The 17,152-nt window shown below is 39.2% G+C and overlaps 1 protein-coding gene across 1 annotated transcript in view; it reads left to right on the top strand.

Annotated features, from left to right (window-relative positions):
• hpse2 (heparanase 2) overlaps window positions 1-9,712 on the top strand; it is a 63,498-nt gene extending 53,786 nt beyond the window's left edge. The window contains exon 12 of the mRNA XM_036574121.1: window positions 7,364-9,712. Coding sequence (XP_036430014.1) covers window positions 7,364-7,526 — 163 coding nt within the window. The 3' untranslated portion in view covers window positions 7,527-9,712. The remainder of the gene's footprint in view (window positions 1-7,363) is intronic.
• Window positions 9,713-17,152: the final 7,440 nt, after the last annotated feature.

Below are 17,152 nucleotides of genomic sequence, written 5' to 3'. Positions count from 1 at the left end.
GTGCACATTCACAAGAAGACAGCGCTAATCTTTGTCATCACCCTCGTCAGAGATTAATTTAAAAGATGGACAAAAATGGCTGGACAGCTGTACATTTGAGATCACAACTCTTGTAGCTACTTCATTTGCTAGAACTAAATGAATGAATTGCTTTTGAAACATGTTCTCCCTTCCCCAGAACTGATTCCATTTGAGTGGTGCAAATGTCCGGGCAATACTGGAACTCCTTGCTAGTACTATTGTAAAGCCAAGAACAAAACTTTGCCAACAAAATGGGCTATAAATTGGGATTAGCATAATAACTTTGTCTTGGCGTATTGAAACTGAACACAAACTCACTGGGCAGTGATAAGTAACTTCCCTTAGGAGCTGCTGGCAACAGTTTGACCAGTTTTTAAATGTTTTTGACATTCTCTGTGTCATGTAGAATTCTGGGATGCAGTAGACCATCCTTGCATAAGACCTGTTAATGATATTTAAGTGTAGGCTTATAGTGCTATGGTAAGTATATAGTGAAGAAAAACATATTTTGTAAAAATAAGTGTGGTGACACTATTTCTTAAACTGGGTTAAGAAACAAAAATTGTTTCTTTTCATAAAAAAGCTGGCAAAAAGTGCTGAAACAGAACAGCATAGTCAAACCACCTGCTGATGAAATCAAATGAACAAAAGTCACAATGTTGGCCTCATTTTTGGCGTATACATTTTCCAATGAAAAAAGAAAAAAATAGAAAAGAATGTTCTGAAGAAGGTTCACTAATTATATGTAAGAGTGCAATCCATCATACAGGCCTTTATGAAAACAAAGAAATAATTACTTATTTTGAAAGGTCTGTTAGCATGTTCAATAATTGTAATCAATTTACCATCATATTTATCAAGAAAACACAATGCATGCTTTATTTTAATTTTAATTGGTATTTTTTAAAGTTCTCATACAGTACAAAATCTTCTATATCCCATTATAGCACTAAGTTCATTGCTTTTTCAGAGTTCTTTCAGAGTAAACATTGTGTAATTTTGATACCTACCCTTAATTTGACTGTTTTAAACTGGCCCCTGTAGTCATTAGATTAATTAACCCAGTTCCCCTTCAACACATTTTTCTGTGCCGTAAGTAATGGCAAAATATGCAGGGTATTTATCTCTTTTGAAATGCCCAAAGCTCCATATGGGCTGAATCAGTGCCTCCCAAACCAAATTGAGTGAGTAACGTATACACGCAGACTATAAAGTTACTCATGACACATTCCGGTGCTAAAATCCTCTGCAACGCGTATGCAGGCAAATTAAATGTTCATTTTGTGGGGTTACACTTGAACACTCTCAGACTTCACAGACTCGCTCTTCTGGGTGACAGTTATTTCTGTATTTTTCCTAGAGGTAATGTTCCCCACAATCTGTACTAAATATTTTTTTTTTCTTTGTTTTAGTTTAGCATATTCCTCTGGTTCAAAATATGACTTTTTAAATGTTGTTTGAGGTGTAGCTTCGGAGGAAGAGGTATATTAAAGGTCGAACATGTGAGTTGGCAAAGTACCTTTCTTTTGTCTAGTATTGTGGATGATGCTGCAGTTACGTCTAAGACGGTTGTCATAATAAATCATGTAGTAAAACGTGACTATCAGTTAGCCGGAAACATGCAACATACACATGCAACAGTGGCCAAGATAATAATATAAGCATCGCCAGGTGAGGTTTTTTTGAGCAAAGCAGCAGCAGTCCAACAGTAACTTTCTCACATGCTGGAGATTCGGTTTTGGTTCAATTAGTCAGTTAGTCATTAGCCCCCTTAGTCTTTAGTTCTATATATATATGCACCCCCTCCAATAAAAAGGTCAATAACCCAGCTATGTTCATAGTCTAAGAAACTGGAATGAATTAGTTTTTAATGTGATTTCATTAACATGTTTAACCTGATTGCTAGCCTTGTGTGTTTATTGAACAATCTATTGAAATGAATTCATTTGTCTGATCATAAGAGGAATTGTGAGACCTGGGACCCATGACATGAGCCTTTTCCTGCTTCTAATCAAATTTATGTACATATTGCTGTTGTCTGAAAAAAACCTTATATCTCCAAAAGGATAACTTTACAGGAAAAGGAAAAAAAACCTACTTTACTTTTAATGTAAGTCAGTGGAACCAGATTTTTTTCCAAATAATTTTGGGTCATTTCATTTGGTCCACTCATCATGAAATTTACACACAATGTAAAGGGCAACAGGGTCAAAAACTGAAAAATGTCAAAAATGGAGATACAAGGTTTTCTTCCGATTTCAGCGATATACACAGTACTGTGAAAGAGTTTTAGGCATCTGAGAAAATAACAATTAAAAAGCTGTTTCATTGTGTGGTTAACATTTATTTGCTCAAAAAAACATAAAATAAATACAAATAACATTACTACAATAACTAGTCATCTTATATATGTCAATGTATTCTTTTAACCATTTCCAAACCTCTCCTTTTGGCAGTCCTGTAGTATTTGTTATTATCCAATATCGGCATTGCTTCACTGTGTTAAATCAAGTGTACTGGTGATGGAATTGTCACCTACGAGATTTGTGCAGAGACATTTTTGGTGGGGTGGTGTGGGGGTAGATGGTGGGTCTGATGACCGACAACAGCACAAGTTCACAAAGACTTGTTTACCATTCGCTGGACTGCATTTTTTCCTCACTCTGCGAAGACCCGCTCCTACTCTGCCTCTAATAGATTGCCTCTGACCCTAATATTCTTATCATAACTATCCAAAGTGAACCATCTCTCTCCTAAACAAAGGCAACGAGTACTAGCCAATCAGAGGCAGAGAAGGGCGGGTCTTCATGGATTGTCAGTGGGAAAGGCCTCAGTATGTATCTCTTCATTCTCGTGAGCTGAGCTTATTAATAACAGTCAGAGCTGATAGGCCCTATACGCTCACTACGCATGTTTTACACACACAAATTACACAAGGGCACTGCCTCTCTCTCATGTCAAAGAAGAGAGAAAGAAGTGGAACTATCCATCTGTTCACTAAAAAAGAAAAGAAAATAGCATGAAAGTAAATTGCGAGAAAAGCAATTGGGTAAACTTGTGTTTTTTCCTCTCTAAATTTGATGTCAGCAAACAACAGCAATATATAGAGAATAAAAGTTGATGTGCTGCGCCAACAGACAATGTGCTTACAAACTGCAGCTCAGAAAAGATAACCATGTTGCGCATAAACGTGTTCATATGCACATGCACAAAATAAAACTCACACTTTGCAGCAGCAGCCTCTGTGGAGTCCAGTTTAGTCCAGACAGTATATGGCTGTGATGGCACACCCTTAATAGGCACACATCATTTTAAACAAGGACAATGATTAGTGGCAGTGGACTGACAGCGACTATTTTTTAAATATTGAATATAAAATGTTGATTAGCTGGGCATACTGGGCAATATAGATGCACATCTCTCAGTAAATAACAATCAAGTATTTAACCAAGCCATAGTATAAGTAGTATTTTATATTTGAAAGAAAATCTGGGGAAGCCAGTTTGAATGGACCTGATGCAGTTGATAAAATCAAAAAAAGTATTATCTGTCATTTTAAATAATGTTTGTTTGGACCTCACTCTGTTCTGTGCAGGCCTACGTATTCTTAGATTGACAAATGGAGCAAGCTGTTTTAAATGAGGGAGGATTGTAGTAGTGTGACTGTGTGGCAACTGCAAATGTTTACATGGCTCAAGGCTCAGTTAGGAGGGCCCCTTGGCAGAATTTTGCTTGGGGCCACAGGGATGTCAGGACCAGTTCTAATAAAAGTGATCAGTAATGTTAAATAAAGGCATGGCAGTTGTGTGTTGGTCAACATAGCTGATTTTGCTAGGTAGGTAGTTAGCTTAGGCTAACTAGCCAGCTGTGTAGCCCACAGTTTTTCACAGGTGACATGGTAAAGAAATGTGAAAGTGTCTCCTCCCGATATGTTGGATTTTGTGACAAACAAAACTAACGTATTCCTCAGTTTCAAAATTCACACATAGGGTATGTTTAATCAGACACTGGGCTGATGCAGAATGATCCATGGGTATTTTCAGTTGATTGTCTATCCGCACAATGTTCTCACCTTTTATTTATCCTTTACTTGTTTGCTTCCTTGTGTGTTACTTTTTTATTGTATTTATGTTTGGTTGCATCTATTCTGATAATATATGGTCTTGTTACAGAGATAAATGGTTTTAAACTATGTTTTTAGGTACCTATGACTTTTGCACAGTACTGTATATTTATATATGTGATGACTGACTGAAAGTATGGTGGATACTGAGTCCCTAGGGAGTTATGAAACGAACAATTAAGAGTAGGTCACAGTGGTTCTGAGTTTGTTATAGGCTGGGGAGAGTGTGGCTTGGTTTTAATCCTTCAGCCACTGCTGCTGCTTTATTGGAAAGAGTTATGTGGAACATGAGATGCCTGTTTAGGAGCTGTGTTTTATGGAAATCAAATGTCAACACCCCACCATGCTCTCGAGAAAAATGCGCCAGAAGTCTAGATTTATTGCTCGGCCATTTCTCTGAATGACAAGGGGGACCATCACCATTTTGTCAGATGTGTTAGCGGTATTATTGTATGTGTTAACTAGTAAGTCTTTACGAGCTGCATGCAGTCAAGCAGAGAAACATACATGACAGAGATAGAGTGTCATGTAATAGAGAGGTCCAGCAGGGTCACATCAACACATCCTGTTGCCAGGAAATGAAAGTTAAACATCTCCTTAAAAGGCCTACATTCGTGTCATGTTTCCTTTTACAGGCCATTTTTGGATGCAGTTGTCAATGGTGGCTGATGATTTTTCTGTTAGTAGCTCTGTGTAATGCCCTACTCATTTTGATAAGAGAACACAATGATGCTATATATAGTATATATGGTGCTAAAATATTTGTGCAACAGAAACCTAAATATGTCTGCTACAAATGGAAAATTTGTTTTTAACACTAGCTGTTTGTTAACAGTTAAACTCCCAAAGGCAGAGTTGATTGTATCAGACTGAAGGGCTAGTTGTAACTGTTGGGTAAAAAAGTAAGCAAGTTAGTAAGTAAACTTATATTTACATAGCACTTTTCTAACCCAAGGCTACAAAAGCTATCTAATCCATGGCTACAGAGTTTTCACAAATAGTATAACAAGATTTTAAGATAAAAAAGCAATAAAATAAAAGCACATTAAGGGTACCTAAAACAAACTGAAACATTAACAAACATAACAAACACAACAAAAACACACAATTAAGCATGCTACCTGTGAACATAGCTCTAGCTAAAGAATCCATATGGGTTTTAAGCAGTCTCTTAAAAGGGGTCATGCAGCAAATGCTTCAGTTTCATTTTTGGAACAGCTAAAAGCCTTGATTAGAGGACCTCAAAAACCTGACACTTGTACAGGGCTAATTTGCTAATATATTCAGGAGCTTCACCATGTAAAGGCTAGTAAGTAAGCACCAGAAATTTAAAATCAATACAAAATTTACTGGCAGCCAGTGTAGGGAGGCAAGCAGCTGAAGGCCTGCAGCTGCATTTTAGACTAACTGAAGCCGAGCCAGAGCTCCTTGACTAAGGCAAGTAAATGAGGCATTACAATAGTCCAAGTGAGATGACACAAATGCATGGATAGTCCTCTAACACATCTAATTTGGAGTTTGGTAAATCTAGTACATTTCTGCATACACAATTAGTTCAGTATTATTTTATGTTGTTTGAGCCAAATGAGCTTTCCAACATAAATACATAAAAATATGTGTATCAAAATAAATGGTTTAGTATTTTCTAGTGTGAAAGACATTGTGTCAGACATTGGTAAATTTATGTTTGGCCGTAATGTAGAATAGCAAATACCAGCGTGATGTAAAAAGTTCCAAAATGAAAATTATTTTAAATTTAAGGGGTAAATATTTTTATTTTGGGAGGCGTATACGTGTGTGTGTGTCTATGTGTTAAAAAGGTCTTCCATTTTCTTTCCATTTTCACTTTTTCTACAAGGCTGGCAACAATAATCTGTCCATCTATGAAGAAGGTGAATGTAGAAATATCCATGTATTCACAAACATCTTTGTCCTTGTGCTTGCGGTATGTGATCGCAAAAGTACACAGAGCAGACTGTTGGCTCCATTTTGCTGTCTGAGTGCCCTGCGGGCTTTTGTCTTGTCAGAGCAGTCTCTCTCACACACATGCCTACATCTGTAACCGGGAGGTGCTCCAGCCCCAGCATATGGAACCATTAGGAGACTTTGATTTAATTTACATCATATCTTAAGGAAATGCAGATACAACCTTTTGTCCAGGCCTTAAGTGAAGTGCCACATACCGTATGTTTACATACCTCTCCTTTCTGCTTTCAACTCGCAAGTATGAATCCTTCTCATGGAGAGAGGTGATTGTGAAGACGATTGGTTGTTGGCGTGGCTTCTGAAGCTTGCTGTGTCACACCGCATCACCACATAGCCTGCAGCAGGATTCCAGGGGGATTCCAGGCCCCTGGGCAATACGCAGGCTCAGAACAATTCCAGTTTCCAGATCATTTCAATCTGTGGTATCACAAGGTGGAATGAGATGATCAAATCAACCTCTTATCTGGCAGCAATGCCTAGGAGGTAGATTATCTCAGCACAGTGGAAAAAGGTCGTAAACGTGAGGCTTTTGGTTCATATGGAACCATGCATGAGAGGTGAATGAATGCCGGAATTGCTTTATTTTGTTCTGAGAGTGAGCTTGGCTCTTGTTTGCATTGCCAAGATGTTGGCTAGCTTCCTCTGGGCATGAGTCCAATGAATTGCCAGATTTGAGTGCTCTGTTTTCTGACATTTAGTGTGATTTAATTACAAAACTGTGTAAGAAATACAACCAGAATCAGCATAAAGACTGGACTTATCATTAGCCTAAATGTATTTGTTTGTTTGTTTGTTTGCCTGTTTGTTTATGTCATACTCTTTTTGTTTCTTTTCAAATTGCATCATGCTACTGTGGCGCCACCCAGTGGATCAACAAAGCAATAATTAGTTTATAATATAGAATGGCAGCACTTGTGAAACTACACAGCGCTGTGGGAGTCTAGATGCAAATTCCAGCTGTGTCTGCTTTTTGTGAGAAGTTTTTTATTTTGGACCAGTTATTTCATTGATGACATTTGAATATTACTATTGTTTATTCAGCTGTACATCCAAGGCTAGTCAACACATTCCATTTTTTCTCCTTTTTTTCAGGAAAACAGTATCATTTCCAGCCATGGTCTCAGTTCTCATACCAGAGGGAGAATGGAGGATTAATGGGCTGCTTTCCATAACTTGGTGTGAATCAGATCAGTATGCTTAAGTTTTGACCCTTGCTTTCTCTGTGCTCTACAGATCTGTGCAGTTGAATGGAGAGCCCTTGGCCATGGTAGACAGTGACACATTCCCGGAGTTAAAACCACGGACACTCAGAGCAGGGCGGACAATAGCTATGCCACCCATTTCTATTGGCTTCTACGTCATCAAGAATATCAACGCCTATGCCTGTCGAAGATAATACACACTCAGACCTCAGACAATAAAGCGCAATGCACCAGCCCACTGTGGCACTCCTGATGCCTCCCTGTTCTGTTGCACCCCTACACAGAGACACTGAAAGGAATGCCCTTCATGCAAGCAAGGGTTGCACTGAATACCTTTCAAAAGCATTGCTTGTTTTCTTATTGTTCTGCAAAACTAACTGGACAAGTCTTGGATTTTTTTCCCATACTTTTATTTTTGCAATGAACTAAGGTCATGTCCCTTTGGTTTGTACTGTTTCTTTTTCTCTATTTTGGGGAATGTCAGGAGGACACATCTTTGATCAGTCCATTGTTTGTTTTGTCTAGATAGCTTAGCAGAATCTAAATCATGGCTTTCCTAGAGGATAATCTAAGATCAACTCTGGATAAAACCCAAATGTCTGTGACAATGCTAGCTAACACTAGGTATTTACAGTTGAAATTGTGGTTAGCTGTGGTAGATGGCACACAGTCTCCTTACACCTCTCTGTCTGTGCTCCTTCCCTATGTTCTTTTAAGGAACACTAAGCCAGTAGGAAAAAAGGAAGGCTTAGCTGTGGGCAAAAAGCCAGGCTCTCTATCCATTATCTCAGTGCAGTAAATCAAAGCTCTACATCTAAATCCTTGCCATCATAACTTATAGACTTCTATAAACTAAAAAACTTTCAACTTTTAACCCACCCCTCAAAAGATGAAAGTAAAGTAAAAAAAAAAACTGCTAAAGTGTTAAAGTTTTTCTTTTCGCCTATTGAATACTGTAGCCTGAACTGTAGGGCAGTAATGTCACTGATGTACATTTTTCACTAGCCCAGTATCATTATATCATTATCATTATGTTTTATAGTGGTTGAAAACCTATACTGTACATATTTAACTGAATCTAAAACGTCATTGTGATCCGCTATCATCTGGCACAATGCATGTCAGTTGGTTTTTGAGGCAGGGTAGTATTGTTTTTTTTTTCTTCCACCTTCAACCTCAAAGAGGCTCACTGAGAGCTAGGAATAACAAAAATGTGACAATGGAAAAAGTGTTTTCCATTTGTGTGTAGCTGTAGAAATAAGTAAAAGTTGCGTGTCATGAAGTCATTTTGTAGCTTACGCTATTGGTTCTACACTTGCACGTGTTGTTACACACATATGGTACATTGCGTTTTTGCCACAGCACTGTAAGCCTGTGTTCCAACTGAGCTACCTAATCTCAGGCTCATGTAAAAAATCTCTATTCGAACTGTACCCTGCACTACCTTATAGAGTATATTGTGTAGACAAATGTACAGTCAATCCTTTGTGCTGCTAGATGTATGGTGAATACTAAGCTTGATAAGTAACAAATTATTTTGAATAGTTTTGATCATAATTGTTCTGTGTACATAGGTTTGTCATAGATTTTTAGGTGTGTACTTGTATGTTCTTTGCATATATTATTTATAATATATATATATATATATATATATATATATGTATATGTGTGTGTATATTTTCCTGCTGAAGGAAAACCTTCGACTTTTTTAGGTCAATTAACTGTTTATCAGTCAATTATGTGGTTCCTTCTGCATATGACAGAGCCCTTAACCAAGACTAGTAGGGACTTATTTTTGGCAATGAAAATGCAGTTCTCAGAATGAATGCCTGTCCACTTGTGTAATACAGGATATACATTGTATGGAGTAGTTTACAATCTGATGCTAAAATGTCGAGATAGATGATCCAACTGTAATTACAACTGTCTAAGTAAATGAAAGGGAAAGTCATGGTTTACTTTAGAGATTTGTGTAATATCTAAGCTTATGTACTATGTGTCATCATAACACTTGAAAGCTGGATGCATACATACGTCTTATTTGAAGAGATCCTTTGGCTGAAAGCCAAATTTTATTCATATTATGTGCTCTTTAGTTGGATGGTAATCTCTGAGTATTTCCATGAGGGATATTTGAGTAGCACCTACAAGTACTCAGCGGATACACAGCATACCAAGATCAATCTGAGCACAGCCTGGTTCAGTGCATTTTTTTTGGGAGAGTTTGTCCTAAGTCAATTTCAGGGCAAACATCTTTCCTCTATGAATGTGTTTATTGTTTATTTGGAGTTGTTAATATTTTCTACTTTGCCAGAGCATTATTTTATTGCAGGATATGTTTGTGATGTAATATTATTTTTTGCCTAAAATATATTTACAATAATAAAATTAACATAGAAAAGAAGTCATTTGTTCCTGTATGACTAAAATTTACAGCACAGTTCTTCATGATAAACACAAGAGATACAGGTGCTGTTGGAGCTCTGAGCTAACGTGCCTCCTGTTTATTTCTCCTCAGAATGGTGGAACAAAAGGGAATTTGGGGAAAATAACTAGAATTATTATGACTCTCATCAGTTTTTTCATGAAAATACACATGTATACACCTGACAAGACAACTCAAAGTTATGTATGAGTGAACGCAAAAGCTATCCTCAGAAAGTGGTTTAAAGCAGGTTGAGCGCTAGGCATAGATGTGCTCTGGTTAGCCAAAGAGGCTGAATGAGTGCAGCACCGTGTTAGAGCACATGTTGAGAAGTGCAAGGTGAGGGGATGAAAGGACTAGGGGAGCCCGGTGATTTATACCTGGGCCCAAACACAAAAGAATGCCAGAAATAAATTGTGACAGAAAAGGCAACGGAATATCAAGGCATAGAGCTTTACGTCCCATCAGGTTGGAGAAGCAGATCAACTGACAAGCCTTCAAAGGGTGCTGGCCGGGTCTCCAGCCTAGCACTGGAGAGATCACAAAGGGAAGGAGGCAGCTCGGCCAGCCAGGGGTTGCAGAGCACACATCAGCAGATGTTCCTCTTCGCAGCAGCTGGGACCAGGCTTTGTTGTGGGGTGGGAGAGCATTGTGTTGTCAGGACAGTGTTGTGAAGCAGCCAATGATGGAAACCATTTGCAACCAAGCATAACGCCATCCAAAAGAGGTTAGGAGTAATGGGAAATAGGAGAGTGTCTATGCCAAACTCCATGTCTGTCTTTTCAAAAAAGATACATCCTGAAATATTAGACAGCCTAGTTAAAGTTGTTTGATGACCAGAAACAATATTAGTCATGAGACAACCAGACCGTCTATCATCATTCCTCAAGGGTGAAGTGATCTTGATGTTTTTAGGTGCACTTTTATTGTAGTAAGTAGTTCCATTCTAAGTCTCCGTATTTTTGTGTCTCTTTTGCCATGACTCTTTTCTGCTGAAACACAGCCCTTTGCGTTACACAGCATATTCAGGGCCCTCTGTGCAATACATAATGCAGATGGCTGAATTATTTACATAAATATCAGCATTGTGCTCTACTGTGAACTTCAGGAAACATGTCTCCATTTCACATATGGTTCATCTTAAATGAGTTAACTTGGTCCATTTATAAACACAGTCCTGGCTCATTCACACTTGGGTTTGTTTGGTAAGGAGCCACGAGAACTGACATGACCCAGAAGCCCTTTACGAGCATATTTTATCATTCAAAGATATTTATCTACATTTAAACCATGGAGCATACTTCAAGGAAATGTATTTTGAAAGCTGAGTAAACACGAAGTTGAAAACACCAAAACATAAAAACATGAAGAGTTTACAGAGAAATTTTGAAGTTTCACGGGAAACTGGTGAGGGAAGGATGCAGATCCAGAGTAAGAACGCATTTGTCTCATAGAATCATATGACAAACAGACAAATGTTCATGAAGACAAAAAATAATAACCTATTCATCCTATTATCCATCATGTTTGAACATGTTTGAAAGCAAACGGATCACTTTTTACTGAACAACTTTTATTTTATGTACAATACAGGATTTGTGTCATTCGTGTCTGAGTTATTTGCGTCTCCCTCTAAATGGTGCTACAGTCAAGAGGCCTGCGCAGAGCCAACATACCTTTGCGTGACTATCCCCTCTTAGCCATGCAAACTGTAACCAAATCCAGCGTGAAAATGTTTATATTTTTTGACCCATTTGGACTATGCAGACCCACTCCCCTCTTAGCCAAGAAGGTGGATTCCATGGTGTTTACACTATGTATGCAGTAGTAAGCTTAAAAAGAGTTTATGTGAACGTTGCTTTTTCAGGTCTGATTAAACAGATTAAGTAATGGCTTAACAATGTTAAATTCTTACAGGTGTGGGATTGATTGACAAAAGCATTCATATTTCTGCTAAAAATTAGGTATAACAATAAAATTTACTTTTGACTCGCATTTGACACCGGTTAGATACATGATATATATAATGTATGTATTGTGCATGTATGTATAGTATATAAGTATATAACGTCATTTATGGAACAAAGCCTTCTTCATTTTTGTTGTTTTTCTTTTTTTTGACAATTTGAAAACACCAACTGTCTTTGGCATTGTTTGAAGATTTGATGATGAATTAACCAATAAAATGGATGGATCCTTTCGTACTGATTAATTTTAGATCAATTTCAAACCTTCATTTTTCCTGTAGCATATTAAGAAATGTAACTTTTCTTGTGGAGTCCCACAAGGTTCAGTTCTAGGGCCTTTTCTCTTTGTATGTGTTACCTTTAGATGATGTCATTAGGAAACATGACATCAATTATACATTGCCATACTTTCTGAAAATCAAGACACTGTTGACAGGCTTGCCACTGTATGTCAGATATTTCTCAGTGGATGTCACAACTTTCTTATAATTAAATCAAGACAAAACTGAAATACTTATTCTTGGTACTAATCTCAAAATGCAGCAGCAAAAATCCTAATAAAAACAAAAATGACAGCTCATATCACCCCCATTCAGAAAGAACTGCACTGGCTATCTGTATCTTTCATGATAGCCTTTAAAGTTCTGCTACTCGTACCCCCTTTACTTCAGAAAGTCTCTCTGTTTATGTTCCAACATGTGATCTTAGATCTGTAGATACTGGCCTTCTGCAAATACCTTCCGTTAAATATAGAAAACGTGGTGAGGCCTCTTTCGGTTACTATGCTTCTAAACTGTGGAACTCAGTTCCCTTTTTTATTAGTCACTCAAGCTCAGTGTTTACTTTTAGGAAACATTTAAAAATGTATCTCTTTAATGAAGAGTTTAATTAAAGTTCTACATCTCTTTTGATATGTATCTTTTCAGTTTGATCTGTCTGCCTGATGATTTTAATTAAACACTCATAATTTCTACTATTACTGTTGAGCTTTATCATATGTCTGTAAAGTGCTTTGAGCTGACACCCCTATGATAAGTGCTCTATAAATAAAGATTATTTTTCATTATTATCATAAAAAATAAACCAAAATGACTTGAATAAAATTTCTTTACATTAACCTATTTAATGTAATCTAATTAAAACTTTTGGAGATGTGTCATGACAGCAGCAATATTGTGGTTTATTTTATTAATTTCATTTAATTTCATTTCATTTCATTTCATTTCATTTCATATATTTATATATTTTCTTCATTGATATAATCAGACAGGTTTTGCTTAAACAGTAACCTAAACAACACTGTGTACCACCTAAAAGCCAAATCATTACTGGACCAGAGCACACATCAGTGCTGCTAAAAAAAGTTGGCCCATAAGGAAGATTGATTTGGCCTGCCAGAACCCCACCACCTCCCAAATGAGAGAACCAACATATTTTATACTATATAAAACTGTTCTTTTTTTTCTTTACTTACTGTTCTTCGTAATCTTATTATTATTCTACGCTCAAATTTGTTAAACTTTTCACAATCCACAGTTTTTGACATACCACCACCAAGTTTTGCACATAGGTTCCTCATGAACGGGAACAGTGCACTTCTGCTTTTTGGACAATTTGTCATATGGTTTTTGTAAAATGATCTTTCAAAGAAATGAAAAATGAAGGGCAGAATATTCCAAACATTAAAACTGCCACAAGTGATGTCACAATGCACATCTCTCACACAGACACTCATACACAGTACGCACAGACTAACACGCTTACAGCCTAATGCACAGCAATGACAGCAAAAAAAACAGAAAAGGAAAGTTCATAAAAGAATTTTAAGTTGGCTTAAAAAACAGCTAATTATGTTAAAATGGTGTAAGACTGTTGATGGTGGCTGAAGTGTTGCTTAGATGTTGCTCAGCGGTTGCTCTGGTATCCTAGGTTGTTGGTAAGGTGTTGCTAGGTGGTTGCTATGCTATTAAACATACTGGTACCTTAAATTCACTGCTTCCTTAAATTTACTGCCACTGTAAATCCAATGCCTCCTTAAATTCACTGCCACTTTAAATTCACTACCACTTTAAATCAATTGCTACTTTAAATCTTATGCTGCCCTAAATTCATTGCTACCTTAAATCCACTGCCTTTTTAAATTCACTGCTACCTTAAATAGATGGCTACCTTAAAACCACTGCTTGCTTAAAGCCATTGTTACCTTAAATCCACTGCTTCCTTAAATCCATTATTAGGTTGGCTTGGAAAAGCCAACTTGCTGTTCTTCGTAATCTTCATATTATTCTACATTCAAAAAATAAAATGTTTCTTGTCCTGCAGTTTTTGAGCTAGAACTATGAAACAGAATTGTAGGACCTATGCCTGAATTCATTGCTTCTGCTTTTTTAAGCAATCTGATGAATGTCTTTTGTAAAATGATTGTTCAATATTTTTTTATATTTATTCATAATTTAAGGTACCAATGGATTTAATAGCATAGCAACCATCTAGCAACACCTTACTAATCAATCTGGATACCATAGCAACCGCCTATCAACATCCAAGCAACACTTTAGCAACCATCAACAGTCTTTCACCATTTTAACATTTTAACGTAATTAGCTGGCTTTTTCAAGACAGCTTAGTTTGTTCACAAACTTTCTATTTCTAGGTTCTTTTACAATTATATGTTTGAAGCATGCTAGTAACAATATATAGTGTAATGCTATAAAAATACATATGAAAGGTGATGCAACCTGTCAAATTCATACTCCACACAGTCCCTCCTCCACCCTCTTCACTCCTCCCCCTTTTTACTTACCAGTCTAGAAGAAATGTTGCAAGTTCAGGATCAAACTTCATGCTTTTACATGCCAAGAGCCGTCTCCAGCGGTGGAAAGCAACGGCAATGTTAACTCTTGTTTTGCTTCTATGTATGTCACTTCCTTTCTTTGTGGTTTCTTGTGGGAAGCGGACAAACTACTTCCTCCTCTTATGTTGAACTGTAAACTTGATGCTACAGTGACTCACTCTCCTCTTGAGGTACAAAGTGGTTTACTATAATGAGACAAGACAGGCTGGGGCTAGCCGGTTAGCATGCTAACTTCAGTAGATATCTCTGCAACACGGTACAGAGATGTCTTTGACTTAACATCAAAACTGTTATTTCTTCTCATTCTGTTGATAATTGTACTTCATTTTGGAATGTTTCAAAATCTTACCAGTTTAAACCAGTTTTTTATACCAGTTTTATACACACCTCCTTTATTTGCATATCGTTTTGTTTTTTTTTGGGGTTTTTTTTTGGCCCCTCAGAGGTGTTCCACAAATGTCTAGACTTGGTGCCAATGTAGTCTCTGTGGGCCCCCATCCCAAATGTAAAATTACACACCCAAAGTTTTAGTCCAGGCACCTTAAGGACCCCCTCCACCCAAGGTCCCTAAATAGCTACTTCCACTATTCCCCCAGCTGTGACTGAGCAATGTTTGTTGAAGAAAACTACAGGCTTAAAATGCCCAAAGCGTGCCAGTCCTAAATGGCGAGTCTCCAGCACATCTGGAACAAAAATAGGTGCCGCGTGTGTTTGCCTACATGGCATTGTATTGCGATATTTGTGGGGACCCTGTATTAATCCTGATATAAAGGCCCTCCTGAAGGAGAAGAAGAGGGCTTTTAAATCAGGTGACAAGGAGGAGATGAGATCTGTGCAGAGGGAGCTGAGAAGGAAGATCCGGGAGGGGAAAGCCAGCTACAGGAGAAAGATGGAGGCCCAGCTGCAGCAGAATAATGTCAGTGGAGTCTGGAATAGCCTCAAAACTATTTCTGGACTCAAGAAGCCCGACTCCCGGGCTGTGGGGGACCACAAGTGGGTGAATGAACTCAATCTATTCTTTAATAGGTTTGATCACTCGCCTGCTCCCCCCACCACAGGCACATCACTGCTGAATTCTCCCTGTCTGGCACTACCAGCATTTGGCCCTCCCCCCTCTCCTGCACCCACCCCCCTTCATCTCAACACACAGCCACCATCAGACGGCTCTCCTGCTGACATACATCCCAGCACTGTTCTCCCTTACTCCAGCCTCACATTCACATCATCCCAGGTGAGAAGTGAGCTCAGGAGGATGAAGATCAGGAAGGCTGCAGGTCCAGATGCCATCAGCTCAAGGCTTCTCAAGACCTGTGCAAACGAGCTGTGTGACGTGGTCGGGTACATCTTTAACCTCAGCTTGAGGTTAGGGAAAGTCCCACAGCTGTGGAAAACATCCTGTGTGGTGCCAGTGCCAAAGACCCCACACCCCAAAGACCTCAACAGCTATAGGCCGGTGGCGCTGACATCTCACCTGATGAAGACCCTGGAGAGACTGCTTCTTGTCCACCTGCGCCCCCTGGTGAGCTCTTCAATGGACCCACTGCAGTTTGCCTACCAACCTGGCATTGGAGTGGAGGATGCCATCATCCTCCTCCTACACAGCTCTCTCTCTCACCTGGAGAATGCTGGGAGCACTGTGAGAATCATGTTTTTTGATTTCTCCAGTGCTTTCAATACCATCAAACCCACACTGCTGAAGGACAAGCTGGAGTGCACGGGCCTGGACCATCACCTCACCACCTGGATCCTGGACTACCTCACTAACCGACCGCAATATGTGAGGACCCAGGGCTGTCAGTCGGACACGGTGGTCTGCAGCACGGGGGCTCCACAGGGAACTGTCCTCGCTCCCTTTCTCTTCACCCTCTACACTGCGGACTTCAAGTACAGCTCTGCCAGTTGTCACCTGCAAAAGTTCTCTGACGACTCTGCTATCGTCGGCCTCATCACAGACGGAGATGACAGGGAGTACAGAGAACTGACGCAGGACTTTGTGGAATGGTGCCAGAGGAACTGCCTGCAGATCAACGCAGGAAAAACCAAGGAGCTGGTGGTGGACTTCCGCAAGTCCAAACATTCTCCTCCGGTGCCTGTGAACATCCAGGGAATGGACATTGAAATTGTGAAGTCCTATAAGTACCTGGGTGTTCACCTCAACAACAAGCTGGACTGGACTGACAACACAGCTGCCCTCTACAGGAAAGGCCAGAGCAGGCTACATCTCCTGAGGAGACTCAGGTCCTTTGGCGTGCAGGGGGCACTTCTCAGGACCTTCTTCGACGCTGTGGTGGCATCAGCCATTTTTTATGGAGTGGTGTGCTGGGGTAGCAGCATCTCCATTGCTGACAGGAAGAGACTGAATAAGATCATCAGGAAGTCCAGCTCTGTCCTGGGATGTCCTCTTGACCCAGTGGAGGTGGTGGGGGACAGGAGAATGAGGACTAAGCTAACAAACATGCTGAAGAACCTGTCCCACCCCATGCACCGCTCTCTGACAGCACTGAGCAGCTCCTTCAGTGCCCGGCTGCGGCACCCGCGGTGCGTGAAGGAGAGATACCGCAGGTCCTTCCTCCC

The sequence above is a fragment of the Colossoma macropomum genome, unplaced genomic scaffold, assembly GCF_904425465.1.
Source record: "Colossoma macropomum unplaced genomic scaffold, Colossoma_macropomum, whole genome shotgun sequence".
NCBI lineage: Eukaryota > Metazoa > Chordata > Actinopteri > Characiformes > Serrasalmidae > Colossoma > Colossoma macropomum.
This window is presented reverse-complemented; position numbering and strand designations above follow the sequence as displayed.